Genomic DNA, 17,045 nt, shown 5'->3' with positions numbered 1-17,045 from the left:
TGGGGAACTGGAACCACAAAACCTGGGGGGAAAAAAATCTCAAATTTCCCTGGTATTCTCTTGGTACTTCCAGATTTTCCTTACATCCTCATTCTCCTCCCAGATCCCTCTACACCAAACATTCCTAGCTGCCTGTCATTGTCCTTGACTTGCATAGCACGGGACTTCAGGGGCTGCTTTTGGTGTGCCCTGGCTTTCTGAAGTCAGAATATTGGGTTCTTATGCTGTCACTGCAGATGGTACAGTCTTACCCATCTTACCCAACTCTAAAAAGCCCCAACTACTTCTGGCCTTGTATAAATAGTAAATAGCCTAATCGTTCCAACCGCAGAAACCAGTAGGTTTGTGTCTAGGACTGCCTTTGTTCTCACTTTACGGGGTTTTGTGTGCAGAAGAGAATGTAGCTTCCCACATGGATATGACTTAATGATTTCAAAAATATTCATAAAAAACAAGACTCCATATATCTTTTCTCATCTCCAATGAAATATACATCTATATTTCATTATGCATGCTAGTGTATACAGCTAGTGGTTTCAACATGCAGGTACTAATGTTTGGAATCATGCTCAAGTACAGCATTACAAAATCCGGTAATGCTGCTGAAAATGATTGCCTATATATTCTTTCCAGATTCTGATTGCGAGTATCATGTGCAGCTATAGCAAGGACGACTGGACTGAGCTTTCTAAAATGGCTGAGGTAATGGTTTCCTAAATGTGTTTCTTCATCTATCTTTTTTTTTATTCTCCTTGAAAACAAGAGCTGCAACAGGAAATTTCTGAAAGAAATAGTTTCAAAGTGAAAAATGAGAATTTAAAGCATGTCCATTATAATTTGTTTATTCTGTGTTTTCATTAAAATGATGGTAATGTAAATTTAAAGGAAATCTGTTCCATAAAAATGGTCCCTTGGATTTTTAAACAGTACCTGGAAAGTCTTCAGTCTTTAAATCTATATGCTTTTTATTTGCATTTTAAGCAAGCTGTATATTATGACGGATGCCATGATAAAATTTAATTCTACCTTTGAGAGCCTAACTTGATCTTACCTTGCCTACAGGCACACTAGTTTGACAGCACCAAAAGAAATTTTGAATATAAAACTCTTGAATATTTAAAGTATAAAAGGCTCATTTAATGCCATTCTAGTTTTAATACAGACTTTCAAAAATAATAACTGGCAGAGAAAGCCAGTATATATAATAGCAGTCAGCAGGCTTCCTATAATATAAATCGAACCTTACACAAATGCAAACAGATTATGCACCTGAAATTTCAATTCAGTTTGAAGGAAAAAAATAAAAATAAAACTATTTAAAAACATGTACCTGTGTCCTTAGAGAATAGTGTAAGAAATACTTGATTAAGACGGTAATTTTTTCCTCATAGATTCAACTATCTAGAGGAAATAGAAACACATATTTTCAGATTGATAAAGGAAGTTTCTAACACATTTTAGTAAAGGAAAAAATTGCTTGTTATTATTGTTAGCATTAGCCCAGATTTAAATGTTTTATAAATATTACATTTTTTGTGTGTGTGTGTTTATATTTTTATATCTATGTGTATATATTTATGGGTGTGGAGATGTTTTGAATTTGTGTTTTTGTATGGTTGAATATGTATGTTTGGACATCATTTCTTTATTCAGTATTTTAAACCTTCTCACGGTGATACAGGAAGACGCTACGCTATTTTCTTTGGGTATTTTAAAACTATGAGGAAAAAAATCACTTTGGGGACTTAGGGAAGTGAAATTAAACATTATCAGTAATTGGCTTGGTGATCTTTCACGCTAGTCCATTTTATACCTGTATTTACCTAATTGACCATGAAATCTGTTGTGGAATCCATGCTTGACACGAGCCCTACTGCTTTTAAGCTGACTGAGATGAATGGCTGTATTGTGCCATTTGCTCCTCTGCCGTCCAGTTTTAAGACATACTTTCATCTGTGTTTGTATTTATGCTGCCCCTTTAGAAAAAAAATAGTTATTTAAGTGTCCTTAATAACGTGCACTGTATGTAATATAGCTTTCTTCTGCAAAGCTGCGGTTTGCCTCCGCTCTGTGGTGTTTGGGCACTCTGTAACCCCCTGCTCAAAATCAGGGGTGTTTCACTGCCCGCCTGGGACCCCACGGAGCAGGCCGTGGCGGTGGCTCTCCCAGGCGCGGAGCCCCGGCAGGTAGGGCAGGTAGGGCAGGTGGTAGGGCAGGTAGGGCAGGTAGGGCAGGTGGTAGGGCAGGTGGTAGGGCAGGTAGGGCAGGTGGTAGGGCAGGTAGGGCAGGCCTCGCCGCGGGACGAAAGCCCACTCCCAGTGGAGCCCTGCCTGTCATGGGGGCCTGCAGCAGCCGCTGCCCGGTTGGGCTCGCAGGGCTGGCGGGAAGGGGAAGGTCCTGAGCTGATGGATGGCTTCTCCCGCACTCCCTCTGAGAGCTGGTGAACCACTGCTACACAGCCGGCACAAGTTACTCCAGTTCAGTAAACAAAAACAACATGCAAATGCAAAACAAAAAGCTGGCTATGGCCCCACGGAAGGCAAAGGGGAGCTCCTCAGCTCAGGCTGGAGCAATTCAGTACAGCGTGTTTGTGTGCTGCCTGTGTACACCACAGCTCCTTTTCCCTTTATTTTAGCTAGTAGAGGGTGATAAGAGAAATTAGCACATGCAATATGTTTGTGCAGACCTTTTTTAATACTCTCATTTGACTTCAAAAACAAAAATATTTAATGACAAAACCTATGGCACAATGCAGGTACCTGCAGAAAATCTAGACAAAAAAATGCATTAAAGCAGAAAGGGGAAATTTACTCTGGAGTCCTAGCCCTGCAGAGCACAGCCACTTGCTCCCTGTGTATCACTGACTCCTGCACCTCGCCCTCACTCCTGCAGTAAGGCCCAGTGGTTACATTTCATTTTTTAGCATTACGCAGAACCAACTCCTCATTGTTGTTACGTCTTTTACATTTATTTTTCACTTCTATTTCCTTTGCATTTTTGGGAAGCCACATCAACGTCTGAAAATTTTCTCTGTAATGTCCAACACGTTTGTTATTCAGGCTATCATAATAATAGCTTTCTCTCTCTTTTTGTGTAATCTTAAGAAGAAGAATCAAACAACTGAAGAAATCTATTTAACACGAGAAGTGAATGATACAGTAAAAAATATATTACTTTAAGTTTTGTTTTGTTTTGTTTTGCATATTTCATAGGCTGTTGGTGCAGATGCGCTGGAGTTAAATCTGTCCTGTCCTCATGGCATGGGGGAGAGAGGCATGGGCCTGGCCTGTGGGCAGGTAGGGCTGTAACAGCGATCTCTTTCATGTCTCTTCAGCAATCCTGCACTAGCACGTTTCTAGTTACACCTTGAGGGGAAGACACAAGCACCAGATTACTAGCTTGAGATTTTTAGCTTGAATGTGTTTAAATATTCAGTGCTGAAAGAAAAGAGAAAAAAAAAACTGAGAATATACAAAATGCTTAGTTTTGCTGAGAACAAAAATGCATTATGCATTTGACAGGGAACAATATGAAAACAAATAATTTCCAGAAAGGGCCTGGACAGAATTTGTTGGTTTCACCGGACAGCCCTGTAGGTATCTTTTAGATCACTACCTGGTGCAAACTGCGTATCTCAGTAATGATTTTGAAGGACATGAGATATACAGACATTTCATTTTAAAATGTTTTGCATTTGAACCTAGCTGTATTCTGGAATCACAGAGAATAGGGCAGACGTTCTGGTAGTGCCACCTACAGTTAACTTTGTCTTTTTTAAAAGCCTGCATCGTATAACCTATAGATTTGATGGGTTTATACAATTCTTATACAATTCAGCTTGTGATTGCCCATTCCAGGTGTCTCTGTCATACAGGCATCTGACATGGGAGTTTTTCAATACATGCCATGATTTCAGTTAGGAGAGAGTGTGTTGTTTTGCCCATTAAAAGAAAATAAACATGCTCAAAAGCCAATTCCTGTACTCGTTTCTGTTTGTAGTTTTCAGATATGCTTGCACGTTTTGGCCATAGTTTGAAATTTGTTTTGGTTCAGAAGCATGCCTAAATGTGAACTTGGAAGTCCCTGAAAAATTTTGGTTTGCATGAGGTACCAGGAGAGATTTTCTAGAGTTTGGTCAGTAAATTTTTACAAGTCCGATGTCTGTTTCCCTTTGTGTGTAAACCAAAAGAAAATTGAACTGAGTTTGTATATTCAAGGGCTTGGTTGGCTAAACCTGAATTCTGAGTGCTTGATTTCCCATCTTGCTACATTTTGTGGAGAGGAGGGAGATGCAGAGTGGGAGTCATGATTGTATGCTCTAAAATCAATATATACTATTCGGTTTATCCACTTGCAGAGCTCTAGTACACATCTTCATTCATCCTCACTTCCTCAGCTAAATATGAACCTTTTCAGAATGGGAGGTATGGTTGGATAACTAAACCATTAACTTTCTAAAACTATTAGCAAGGAGACAATACAGAGCTGTAATCGTTCCAAGGCAACTGAGGACACATTTCAGTTGAAGCTTTATCATAACAATACTGTCAGGCACAGTGCATGGGACTATATTGTTTTTTTCTGCGATCAAAACAATGTCCATCTATTCCATGCTATAGATTTATTTAATGAAAATAATCTGTATGTTTTTCGTTGTCAGTGCTCATTTTCCAAAGTTGTGATTAAAGATGGGATAGAAGCAACTTATAAAAACCCTCCAGGACTACACTAGCAAAAGTGTAATGGTTATTATCAATATTTTTTTCAAAAGTGTGTTTAACAACGAACAGCTATAGAGGTCATTTTTATAAGTATATGAAGCAATTTGCACCCTTCATAGCACAACTCAGTAGTTTGGATTGTCTCCACACTCCACATGAGATTACTGCATGGTATAGTAGAAGTGTGCAGTTTGGCCAGGGAGAGCTCTGAAGATTTCACATGGGAGCTGAAATACGCTCATTTCAAGAATGCTTTTTTTCTGTTTTGTTTTGTCTGTTTGTTTGTTTGTTTTGGCATATGTTATTTCTAGCTTTCACTGGTTGGAATAATATATGCATGTGAAGCTGCTTAGATGTGTAGTCAGTAGGGAGCTGTCTGGCTACATGAGTTTTTACATATCTTTCAGCTATTGTAAAATCACAGAACCAAATGTAAAATCTGAGCACTCAGGGCTATGGTGTGGATTTGTGACTCTCTTTGGAGGACATCAGATCCATAAAGCAAGAATATTACATTATATATACATACATGTTTGTATAGTAATAGTATTTCTCTCTTCCCCATAAAATATAGATACTCTTTTGAATGTTTAATATATACTACTCTCACTTATATATATTAGAGGTTTTTTAACTGTCTGACTAAAAAAAAAAGAGCTAACAAAAGAACCTAGCTCTTTAGACAAATAAATGAATAAAACAAGTCATCTTTAGAAGGCCAAATCTGGAGGTTCTTCCTCAAAGTTGGCCAAGATAAATTATAGTAGTTTAATGTGTACTTCGTCAAAGCAAAGGGGGAGGATAAACCAGGTAAAATAATATGCGCTAGGAGATTTATTAGTAGCCCTTGAGGGTCTTTTACATGTGGGGGCCCTGGAGGGACCCATCGTAACAAAAGTGCTAGGCAAATTTTTTTTTCCCCCCCTCCGGAGCTAAAGTCAAATAGGTCATATATAGGTACTGTGGGGAACAGAGGGCTCAGATATGTTCTATAAAAAAAAACAGCACTCAATATCTAGAAGGTAGGTTACAAGACTTTGAGAGATATAGCAGCTCTCCTCTTTGTACAGTGAAGCAGGTTTTCTTAAATATTTTTGATAACATAATCCACATATTCATAGGAAAATTTCTTAGGGATTAGGTCAATCTTCATGCCTAAACACATCAAATCCTCAGGAAACTACAGAAATTGCTGAGATTAAAATAATGGCGGATAAACATGCACATGTATTTTTACTATTTTTAATGTCTAAAATGTTCTGCTTTTTTGCCCTTTTTAATGAAAAAAAAGGTAAAAGAAAGGTTAATTACACTGTCTACTTTTTCTTCTCATTTCAATTCCTGCGGTGTGCCTAAGGGGAGTGTAGAAATCTGGGAACACTGGTTTTGTTTTTTCCTAACCTGTTTTGTTATCTACTTTCAAACACTTTCACTGTTTTATACCCACTGTAAATTTTAAAAATTCCAGATATATCTGAGTAACATATATAAAGAATTGGTACTCAGAATGGTTGTTTCTCTTATACTGAATTACAGTTCTCAGCTTTTATTTGATTTTAATTCCAAGTCATTAGTGCAGACACTCTGGCGCCTAAACAGCATAGCTAGCCAGAGGGTAATATTAAGAGGCATCTGTAACGCTGCCAATAAGTTACTTAAAGCTGGTTCTGTATAAAATGTCAATTATATTTACTAATGCTGATTAATGATAATAAAGTCGAGGTTTGTGTTCTTTCATAATAATCTGCAACTGTGTAAAAGTTTGATATCATGAAAAATTATAATAGAATTTCCATCATTTGGCTAAACAGCGCTAATGCGTGTATTTTCCTTGCATCAGATAGTGTTAGTGTGCAAAACATTTAATAGTAAGCATGAAAAAAACCATGGTGAACAAAAGATTATAAAAACAAATGACAGCATGTCTTTCCTACTACAGTTTATTACTGCAGTAATCTTAGCAGAAAATTATAAAAATAGCAAATCAATTGAATATCTCACAATTCAGTGTCTAACTTGAGTTGTTGCATTTGTAGTGCACTTTTTGCCTCATTTAAAGACACTTTACGTTTTTTTGGCTAATCCTAAAAAGTGATATTAAACATTTAGCACCATTACTATGAAGTGAAATCTACAAATTTCAGTGTTTGGCTTTTTGGTTTTGGTCCAAAAGTCAACAATTCCCTCCAGCTGTTCTGGTAAGAATGAATAAATAGTTGAATCGCGTCAGTAATCTGGGGTTTATTTTGCATTCCTGCTATGTTTTGTGTCATTCTTTGTTGTACAGAGAAAAACCCTAGTCTAGTACTTGCAATATATTAATTGACTAGGACAGGTGATATCCAAATACTTTGAAAATATCACTGAGGCTGTATAGACAAATGGGGACTGAAAATCAACATCAAGAAAAAGAGAAGAGCATCCTACAGTGCTGGAGAGCTAGTAAGAAAGATGGCAGACAAGGAGCTAGAAAATAGGCAAAGTGTAGTGCCAGATGATACAGCCAGAGCAATTGCCACAAATTGCAGGGTGAACATTTCAGGTTGGGAATCAGGAAAAAAAAAATCACTAAGAAAGTGATGCAACACAGGCACGTGTTGTCCAGTAGGGCTGTATAATCACCATCTCTGGAATTTTCAGGGCTCAGGCAGGCAAAGCCATGGCCCACCTCATCTGTTGCTGGCACTAGTCCTGCTCAGAGCAGAGCTGGGACTAACTGACCTTGAGAAATTCTTTCAAACCAACATTTCCATGATTCTGTTGCTTCACCATACAAAATTTCTACCTAGAGGCATTGCATTGTTTATACCAGCAACAGGGATTGAGTAGTGGATAAAGGAAGTAACAAATACTTGTTCACTTGGGGTGAGATGTTCAGTGTGAAAGGGAGATCTCAAGTTGAAAGCAATACCTCAGTTACATTTCCAAAGCACAGAGGATCTTTCTATACTTTTTAAAAAACATTTCATAATCAAAGATCTCAGCCTAAGTGCAAGAGCAGAGTTTTTTATGCTATAAGCAAATACTTTAAAAGTTAATAACAGCCTGGCTTATAAATATGTATCATTAATTAGTTATACCTTCTAACCTCCAGTATATAAAATAGCTTATCTCAGCATTTAAGCTTTAGTTTTGAGGGATTGATTACTTTTTCTAGCTTATATTGAAGGAGACATGTATTTCTCTTGTGAGCACTGAAATCCAGATCCTGGTTGTTTAAATATTCAGATCATATGTAAAATGAACTTTGCAGTTGTTTTCTTACCTTTATTTTCGTTCCATTTAAAGTCCGCTTGTTACAGCCTCTGCTACTGATTGTGTTCATGTTCATTACCTGCAATTAGGGCATAAGTTTCATATAAGCCCATGTTGCCTCGTGCAGAAGAAGATGAGTCTGTTAAAAAGAAAAAGCAAACAAACAAACTGGTTATTCTGGAAAGATGAAAACTAGCTGCATGGCACAATTAAATTTGCTCTGCTGTACCTTGGAAATAGGAAAGATGAGGCTGCTTCTTAATTGAAGTGCACAATATAGCATGATAATTCACTGCTGCTCTGCCAGCAAGGAGCTTGAAGTATTTTATATAAATGATGCCCCAAACACAATTTGATTATATCTGTGTTCATGTGGCATTTTACTATCACCCTACAATAATGTGCTGGTTAAATATAATTCATTGAGTCCTGCAGGCAGAATTAGTTCTCTCTCTTCTCTTTTGTATCACTTACTGCAATAAATTAATGCAAAGTACAGCAGGGTGGTGTTGTGCTGTGCAACAACAGCAGTGGCAATGTTGTCCCCTCAAATCCAGTATAATCCAAGCGTGGTTACTGTTGGTGTTTGTGGTGGAGTTTTGGGATTTATGTCTCATTCTCTTGAGTTGGCTACTTTCATCCTTTTTGGATGGGATCTTAAGAAAATAAGGCCTAGCTGATCTCACTGCCTTTGCTTCTTTCAGTCCCCTCTATTGCTTTGGGGAATGTTTCAGCTAAGTGACCTGTTTCAATCAAATTTCTCAGAGAGAGATGAAACTGTTTCAAAGACAGTGAATTTCTGTAAGTTTCTTAAAACAAGACAGCTGGGTAGAAAAGAAAAATTGTCTGCTGCCTAACTGATGGGTGTGAACAGTAGCCGTAACAGTCCAGATGAGGGAAAAGCTCTGTCAGAGACACAGGAGATTCAATCACAACGCACAAACTCCTCAGAAATGGGGATTCCTTAGTTGGGGCACTGACGGCATTTTCTGCTTGCTCAGGAAGGTGATGGCATGTGCTTCCTCTCCCCAAACCGTTCATAAGTCTTACACGTTGCCTCAGAGAACAAAGGCACACCAAGCCCAAATGATCTTTTGGAGTACATTGACCTAAAGTTGCACCAGAGGAGATTTAAGTTGGATATTAGGAAAATTTTTTTTTTTCATTGAAAGATTGTGAAGCATTGGAACAGGCTATCCAGGGAAGCTGTTGACTCACCATCCCTGGAGGTATTCAAAACACGTGTAGATGTAGTGCGTAGACTTTAGTGGTTTCGAGTTTAGATTTGGCAGTATTAGGTTAATGGTTGGACTTGATGATTTTAGAAATCTTTTCCAATCTAAAAGATTCTGCGATTCTATGAAATTGCTGCAGATCCAGAGGAGCACCTGGTGCGCTGCAGAAACATGGAATATTTGGCATTGTGTCACAGAGGGTATTTTGAATGTGTAAGGAGAAAGGCATCTGCTAATTATTTTGTTAAACTCATGCAAACCTATGCATAGTTTAAATGTATTTCTTCCATGTCTTTAATTCCGTATGTCCTTTTAGTGCTCATGTGTTCTACTTTTTGTAGCACATAAAAAGAGACAATACATAATAATGAAGTACAACAGTTAATTGGTATTTTGTCTCAAGAATTCTGTTTTTCATATGCTCAAGAAGCAATGAATTAAGATGCAAAGTTTAATAAATTCATCATCAGAACCCTATTCTGTAATTTTATATTGCAGTTTGACAACATTTAATCCACTGTTATTGCTTTGAAGGATTTTTAATTGAATTACTCAAAACACAAAACAGAAAATAAAAAAGGGATTATAAAAAGGACAGTAATGTTAACAGCACTACTGCCTGGTTGAAACTTTTTAATGACATGGTATGTACAGCTGTTAAAAAGGTTTTAAATACTTTTTATGTATAGTGACTTTTTATTTTTATGTAGAAAGCATTCTCTGCAGAATCAGTTTTTCTTAGAAAATGTAGAAGTGATTCTGTTTTCTTGAAATTCATGAAGGTATGAAGGAAAGTTAGGGATAACCTTATGTTCACTCTCACTGTGATGGAAGCATTTCAGCTGGAGTTCAAATTATGGATGAAGAATGTCACAAAGAAGGTGAGTTCAGCCAAAATACAAGTGAACTACCACTGTTTAAAAAGGAAGTAAAAAGACTTGGCCAGTTTTAATGGCACTTAAATACCCTATGACAGAGTATATAGTGAGTGCCTTCTAGAAGGAAGAAAAAGAGTGATTTTCTTAAAAAAACAAATGGCAACCTGTACTTATTCCTGAAAATTTATTTTAATGCACTGAGAAGCTTTCACAAAAGGAAAATGTAGAAAACTCAGGCAAGCATATTTCTGTGGTCTACATGGTCAAATGTTTTGGTTTACTGATTCTGTGGACTGCTTTGCCTGTAGATATGTGGTTGCTACATAACATGCTGCATTTGTTCATACATCTCATGCTCAGTAAACAGGATTTATTTCAAAGGAAAGCATCAGCAACAAGTATACGTGTTCAGGTAAAATAAAACAATTTCAGATTGTTTATCTCAGCTTACAATAAAAGTTAACTACACAGTGCACATTAATAGCTTTTCCTTTCTGTGCTTTCAGTTGTATGTTACCATTTGATAAAGGTAGTTAACAAAGTCTTCTCACTGCCTACAGGAGAATTATCAGGATTAGGCTCATACTTCTAAAATTTTGCCTCACCTTCTAGTAAAGCTGGTCAATGCACTGGAAGGCTAACTACAGTAGATCAAATCTGAACAAAGGCCTATATGATGATTATTTTAATAGCCAGTGGGAAATCCTCAAAGTATAGGTTTTAAATTCCTTAATTTGTTGGTTTCAAAGATTTATGGTTTTCTCGAGTATCTGGTATTTTCTGCCTCTTTATTATAGGAAGAGGGACCAAGAGCTTACCTACTTGACCACAAGAAAAAGCAGCTCTCATATATTCAACCTCTATGCTTTAAAAATTTTTCATGTATGACGTAAACTTAATCAAAGCTTTATGCCTTCTAGGAGGTAACCTCTGCATGAACTAAGGAACTGAAATATTGTTTAATCACACTCTGTACTGCTTTTTTACAGTGATATGAGAAACAGTACCTTGGTTGGATAGAAACAACCAAGATAAAGTATTTTGTTCTGTCACAGGTAAAAAGGCATTTATATTAGTCAACACTTAAATGCACCACTACTGCTGATAAATAAATCTTCCTAGTTAGTATCTCCAAGACATTTATAAAAGGTAAATATGCTGTTTCACATTTTTCACTTGGAAGGTTTAGGCCCAATTGGTATCGGAACTAAATGATTTGCTGATTTGAATTGGCAGTCTGTGCTTCACCCTTTCAGGCCAACTATTATTAACCTTTATTCTAACAACCAAAGAAAATAATGGTTGTGTCTGAGTCCTTTAATGTTGCATAAAAATCAATAGCTGTAAATAGTGATTCCTACAGTTTTAACTGGCCTATCTCAATTAAACATAGAGAACTTTTCCTATGACATACCGATAACATTTTTTTTAAAATTCCTAGTAATGCATTTTAAAAGTAGAAATTTCTAACAATGTTGTTTCTTCTGGTTGTTTAGATTAACATTTTAAATTAAAAAAAAAATCATAATGATGAAAAACATTATGGTTCAGTGACCTACTTAGAGAACTCAATTTCAAAATAAATTTGGTTATCTTTCTCTTACTGGTGGGGAGAAATTAAAAAGCTTTTATGTGATCTGGAAAAGGGAGTAATTGCAAAGCTGACTATATAAAGACAGCCACAAACATTTCAAGTCTTAGTTGTACTTGATCTTGACATCCCTCTTATCATTGCTCTAACATTCCAACACAAATCTGTGTTTTGTACTTTTGTGTACTGGTCAATCAAAAATTTCCAGCTCATTTTTGACCTTGTCTTCGCATTGGTTATCTTTTCAGTCCTTAAGTGCTACATTATGAAAGGAAGAGTGTGGGAGTGCCGTGCTGTTAATAAGTAATCCAAAGTGGATCTCCCACACAGCACTTTGATAAATGTATTCTTGAGTTTGGATACTGACCTATGTTAATACGGGATGCTATTAGATGAGATATGTTAAAAACTTATCAGCACAGTCTTCTATGGGGGGGGGGGGTTGGAGTATTTTTTTTTTTCTTTAACATGCTGTTAAGCATTGTTCATTTGTACAGCTCCAGTAGTGTACTAAAATAAGGAAATGCTATATCAACTGAGCGTTCTCATTTTCTTCATTTCGAATAGAGTGAGGTGATCAAAGGCTATTTGTACTACACTTTTAACATTTTCAAATATTCTAACTGAAGAGCTGAGGAAGCAAGAAATAGTGATTGTGATACCAAATGAGGGTCAGATAAAGCAAGATTGAGATCTACTAAAATTTAAGCTTGTTTTGAAATTATGATTCTATCAAAATCTTTTATGAACCTTTTGAGATTTATTTGGTTAATCCTGTTAAATTTAAAGTTGTCCGTTTTTTTTCACGCGCACCAAATTTCTTTTAAAATTTTCAAAGTAGCCTATGCAATGTACGAACCACAGTAGTAGTAGTGTCATAGTTTCATGTTGGCTGATGTTATCTCTGCTAGTATAGTCTGAGTCTCAGAGCTTTGACTTCTTTGCTCAGCCATAACCAAAGCGTGGACCTAATCTTGAGTGACTTGATTTTGTTCAGTAGCACATTGGTACAATTAAAAAAAAAAAAAAAAAAGAGAGGGAATCTCCATTAGACTCCTCCAAGTGGAACTTGTAATGACTGATCTGAAGAGCAGTTGCTCAAATCATGACACCATGCTTGCAGCTCTACTTAAAGTAATAAAGTCCTAGTATAAAAGAAGTCACGACTTTTTTAGTTCTTAAAATATACAACAGAAATTAATATATGTATATATATAGGATCAAGTTGCCAGGCTGTTGCTTGGATTTTTACTTTGTCTAAAACAACTATAAATTAAATCTTTACTCCCTAAAAAAATATATAATATAACATATGGAATATGTAGCAAATAATAAAAATAAAATAAAAACTGTAGAAATACAGGTAAATATAAAAATGGAGTGTTTACATGGACTTCAAATGGTGATGTTTTTGCCTAAATAAAAAGTCCATAACAAAAAAGAGATAATGCAGTCTGTAAAAAACTAAATGGAATTTTCCAAGTCTTAGTTCTACATCTGAATCTGTAGTATTTTGTAAGAAAAAGCATGTTTATTTCCTTAGTAGTACATGCTTATTTATTGAAATCATATGATATGTCTGCAGTTTAAAGATTTTTTTAAAAAGAGAATACTTACTACATGGAAAATAAAAATGCATACATTTACCTCATAGACTTATTTTTAAAAATATATTTTTTTTTAAAGGAAAAGAGCATTTTAGAGTATGTAAGAGGATACAGAATAGGTATGATCTTGAATTAAAGCAGCAAGCAGTAGTCACAGTACAGATCGTTGCTATGGTAGTTCAGCAAAATGGTGACTTTGTAGACCATGCTTAATTCTTCTCATATTAATCACTGATCTTTTAGAAATTCTTCCCCCCCCGCCAAAAAACAAAAAAAAACCAAAAAAAAACAGCAACAACAAAAAACTTATAGCCCCTCTTCATTTTGAAAAGACCTCTTGTTTCAAAGTGCAAGTTAATTAAAAACACTGAAGGCCTGAACTGGAATAAAACACTTTGAATGGAACAAAATAGGTATTTATATATTTTTGAATTTATATCCTGAATATGATTTTCCAGTACCATCTTATTGAAGGTATCTAATGAGATTTTGAAGTGTTTTTTTTGCTAAAACAGTTCACACAAGTAAATAAAACTGTAAAATAATATATATGTAGAAATTAAAAATATACAACTGAAGTGACTTACTGACTCATAAGTTCAAAATGAGTTGCACAAAAAGTTACTATTGTCATGAAATCTGACAAAACACTGTACTTCCAGCTGTTTTCTGTTTTTACTCATTGTGAGCAAATAGCGAAATATTAACTTGTTCCAAAACCTACTGTAATTAGTTAAAATACTTCTACTACCTTTGGTGCACTTTAGATCGCACACGAAAAGGCAATACAGGACTGACCAAAAAGAAGTCCTGAATTCAAATGACATTATCTAAAAGTTCATTTTATGGCATTGGCTCCACATTATCATATCCGTTATTATAGATTCTAGCCAGAAGGACATCAGCTCTTGTCCAGAAGCTACCTTTGTGTGGAGTTGATTATGCTGACCTTTGAAGTCATTTAGACATTTTTGGAAATTTTTCCTAATATATATAGATAGGTTCACATACAACTGTGAAAACTGTTATTCCTGCCTTAGGTTAAACTGCCTCATTTCTTTCTTTTTGACAGCTGTGGTCAATAGATGTTGACCAAAAGCTGTCAAATTTCTTGAGAAATGAAACATTTTTTTTCCTCAGATGAGAAGTAGAGAGTTATTTGTCTTCTGTCCAGGGAAATCCTTCCCATTAAATTGACAGGCTTTAAACAAATTGTTAGCTTTAATTGTTTGAAATAGGACAAATGCACAAACTAAAGTGCCCCTTTCTAGGATGAAAGAAGACAGTAAAATTAACCAGGATATTCAGAAATGGTGTCTCTTTTGCTGTAGTGATTGACTGCAATTCTGTATTTAGGTACCATAGATATTTTGGGTAGATAGGCAATTTTATGAAGGCAGTATTGGACATCTCATAGGAGGAGGGAGAAAAGAAATCTTTGGTCAACATCATGTGGGAAAGATTGATAATAATATGGAAAAAAAGTATGCTAAAGATACTAACTTACAATGCTTTAAGCTGAAATTCTAACACTTCTACTTTTCCAGCACTTTTGAAGGAATGTGAAGAGTAGCTCTTCACACAGATAAGTTTTGTTTTATTTTATTTAATTTTACATTCTGGTTTCCTAATGAACTTCTGGCTCTGTGATCTGGAAAGAAATATGATAGGCACCTATAAAAAGTATTTCAAGTAACAGCATATCAGATTAACGAATCCTAGGACATCTGTGGGGTCTCTGTAAAAGATGCATATCCAGGCCTACATCTTGAGACACTGGAGTGGATTGAATGGGTGAGAAATGTATAGAAATGATTGTTACACCCTCTCTAAAGCTGTTCAAAATCTATCTTGCCCGTGCCTGCCCACACTGCAGGTTGTGGCAGGAAGAGCCACTGTAATGTTCACAAGGAAAATGTAGCATGGCCTGGAAGAAAGTCTACCTGTTAGCTGCAGATGGTGAAGGATTCTTTTCTCCTTTCTTCTTTTTCAGAGGGTACATGTGAGGCCTGGTAGGCTCTCAGATAGCAATGTGGCTGAGGATAGGTTTAACCCATTCCTTGCAGGCTATTGTTGAATGAAATAATTGTGGTGGTTTTACTCGGGTGGGTGGCCGAGCTCCACCACAACCGCTCTCTCACTCCCCCTCCTCAAAGAGGAACGGGGAGAAAATATGATGAAAATGGCTCAAGGGTTGAGATAAGAATGAGGAGATCGCACAGTAATTATCATGATGGGCAAAACAGACTCAGCATAGGGAGATAGTAAGATTTATTGCTTATTACTAACAAGCTACAGAAGTGAGAAACAAAGGAAAGAAACCGAAAGCACCTTCCTCCCCATCCACCCTCTTCCACCTCCTCCCCCCGAGTGGCGTGGGGAACAGGGGAACAGGGGTTTTGGTCAGCCTATAGCACTTCTTCTCTGCCGCTCCTTCTCAGTCACTCTCGTCCGCTGTGCTGTGGGGTCCCTCCCACAGGATACAGGCCTTGGTGAACTGATCCGGCCTGGGCTTCCCACAGGCAGCAGCTCTTCAAGAACTGCTCCAGATATGGGTCCGTACCACGAGGTCCATCCCTCAGGAGCAAGCTGCTCCAACGTGGGTCCCCCATGGGCAGCAGCTCCTGCCAGCTCACCTGCTCCTGTGTGGTCTCCTCTCCACGGGCTACAGGTCCGGCCCGGAATCTGCTCCGGCAGGGGTCTTCCACAGGCCACAGCCTCCGTCAGTGCAGGTCCACCTGCTCCACCGTGGTCTCCTCCACGGGCTGCAGCGTGGAACCCTGCTCCACCGTGGTACTCCGTGGGCTGCAGGGGGACAGCCTGCTTCACCATGGTCCTCACCACAGGCTGCAGGGGACTTCCACTCCGGCGCCTGGAGCACCTCTCCCCCTCCTTCTTCACTGACCTTGGCGCCTGCAAGGCTGTTCCTCACTCCTCTCACTCTCCCAGCTGCTGTGTGGCGCAGCGTGTTTTTTTTTTTTCCTGTCTGAAATATGCTCTCACAGAGGCGGAAAACAACATCGCTAATTGGCTCGGCTCTGGTCAGCAGTGGGGCCCTTACCTAACATGGGGCAGCTTCTAGATCCTTCTCACAGAAGCCACCCCTATGGTCCCCTGCTACCAAAACCTTGCCACGTAAACCCACTACAATAGTAAAGTGAGAATAATACTTGAATTAAATTTAAAAGCCCAATCTTGCAAATTCTCACTCATAAAGTTTTTCTTTGGCTACATCATTTCTAAACATAAAAACCCTCCTTCCATTTCCTTTAGCTCTCTATATTATTTTGGAAAATGTATCCACTGTGGAGAATTGGGCAGTTAAGTGTAGAACATTTTATCATATAAAAAACTCCTCCAATGATAATAGATATAAGGGGCTACAAGATTTTTTTAGTTAGTATTATTTTTTTTCTGGAGGGCCAGTACAGAAAGAGAATCTGTCACCAGAAGAATGCACTGTTGAGAGATACTTGGTGCCTTGCTTGCCTACTAACCACGTATCAGAAATCCATGTCAGCTTAATGTATGGTAAATTAATTCAAAGACAAGATGAAGCCTCTATAATTTTGGATTGGTATTTAAAATTGCAAATGTGTTCACATTATGAATGATTTATCCATGAAGCTCATTGGCAAGAGATATATATGAGAAAAGAGTTTTGTGACCATCATAGGGTTGAGGTTTATGAAGATCAGACTTATGGTTTAATTAAATAGAATAAAGTATTTTAATTTCTGTAATTTTGTTGTTTAGGT

General features: G+C 37.2%; 1 protein-coding gene across 7 annotated transcripts in view; it reads left to right on the top strand.

Moving 5' to 3' along the window:
• DPYD (dihydropyrimidine dehydrogenase) overlaps positions 1 to 17,045 on the top strand; it is a 355,784-nt gene that overhangs the window by 245,393 nt on the left and 93,346 nt on the right. For 5 of the 7 annotated variants that reach the window (XM_083846247.1, XM_083846246.1, XM_083846248.1 and 2 more), the window contains 2 exons: positions 634 to 702; positions 3,213 to 3,296. The exons of 1 other annotated variant lie outside the window; for it this stretch is intronic. In XM_083846247.1, coding sequence (XP_083702373.1) covers positions 634 to 702; positions 3,213 to 3,296 — 153 coding nt within the window. The remainder of the gene's footprint in view (positions 1 to 633; positions 703 to 3,212; positions 3,297 to 17,045) is intronic. One more of the 7 variants, XM_083846244.1, reaches the window with a different exon arrangement.

Source organism: Anser anser (assembly GCF_964211835.1).
Source record: "Anser anser genome assembly, chromosome: 8".
Classification (NCBI taxonomy): Eukaryota; Metazoa; Chordata; class Aves; order Anseriformes; family Anatidae; genus Anser; species Anser anser.
The sequence above is the reverse complement of the archived record's forward strand: the minus strand, read 5'-3'. Positions and strand labels throughout refer to the sequence as shown.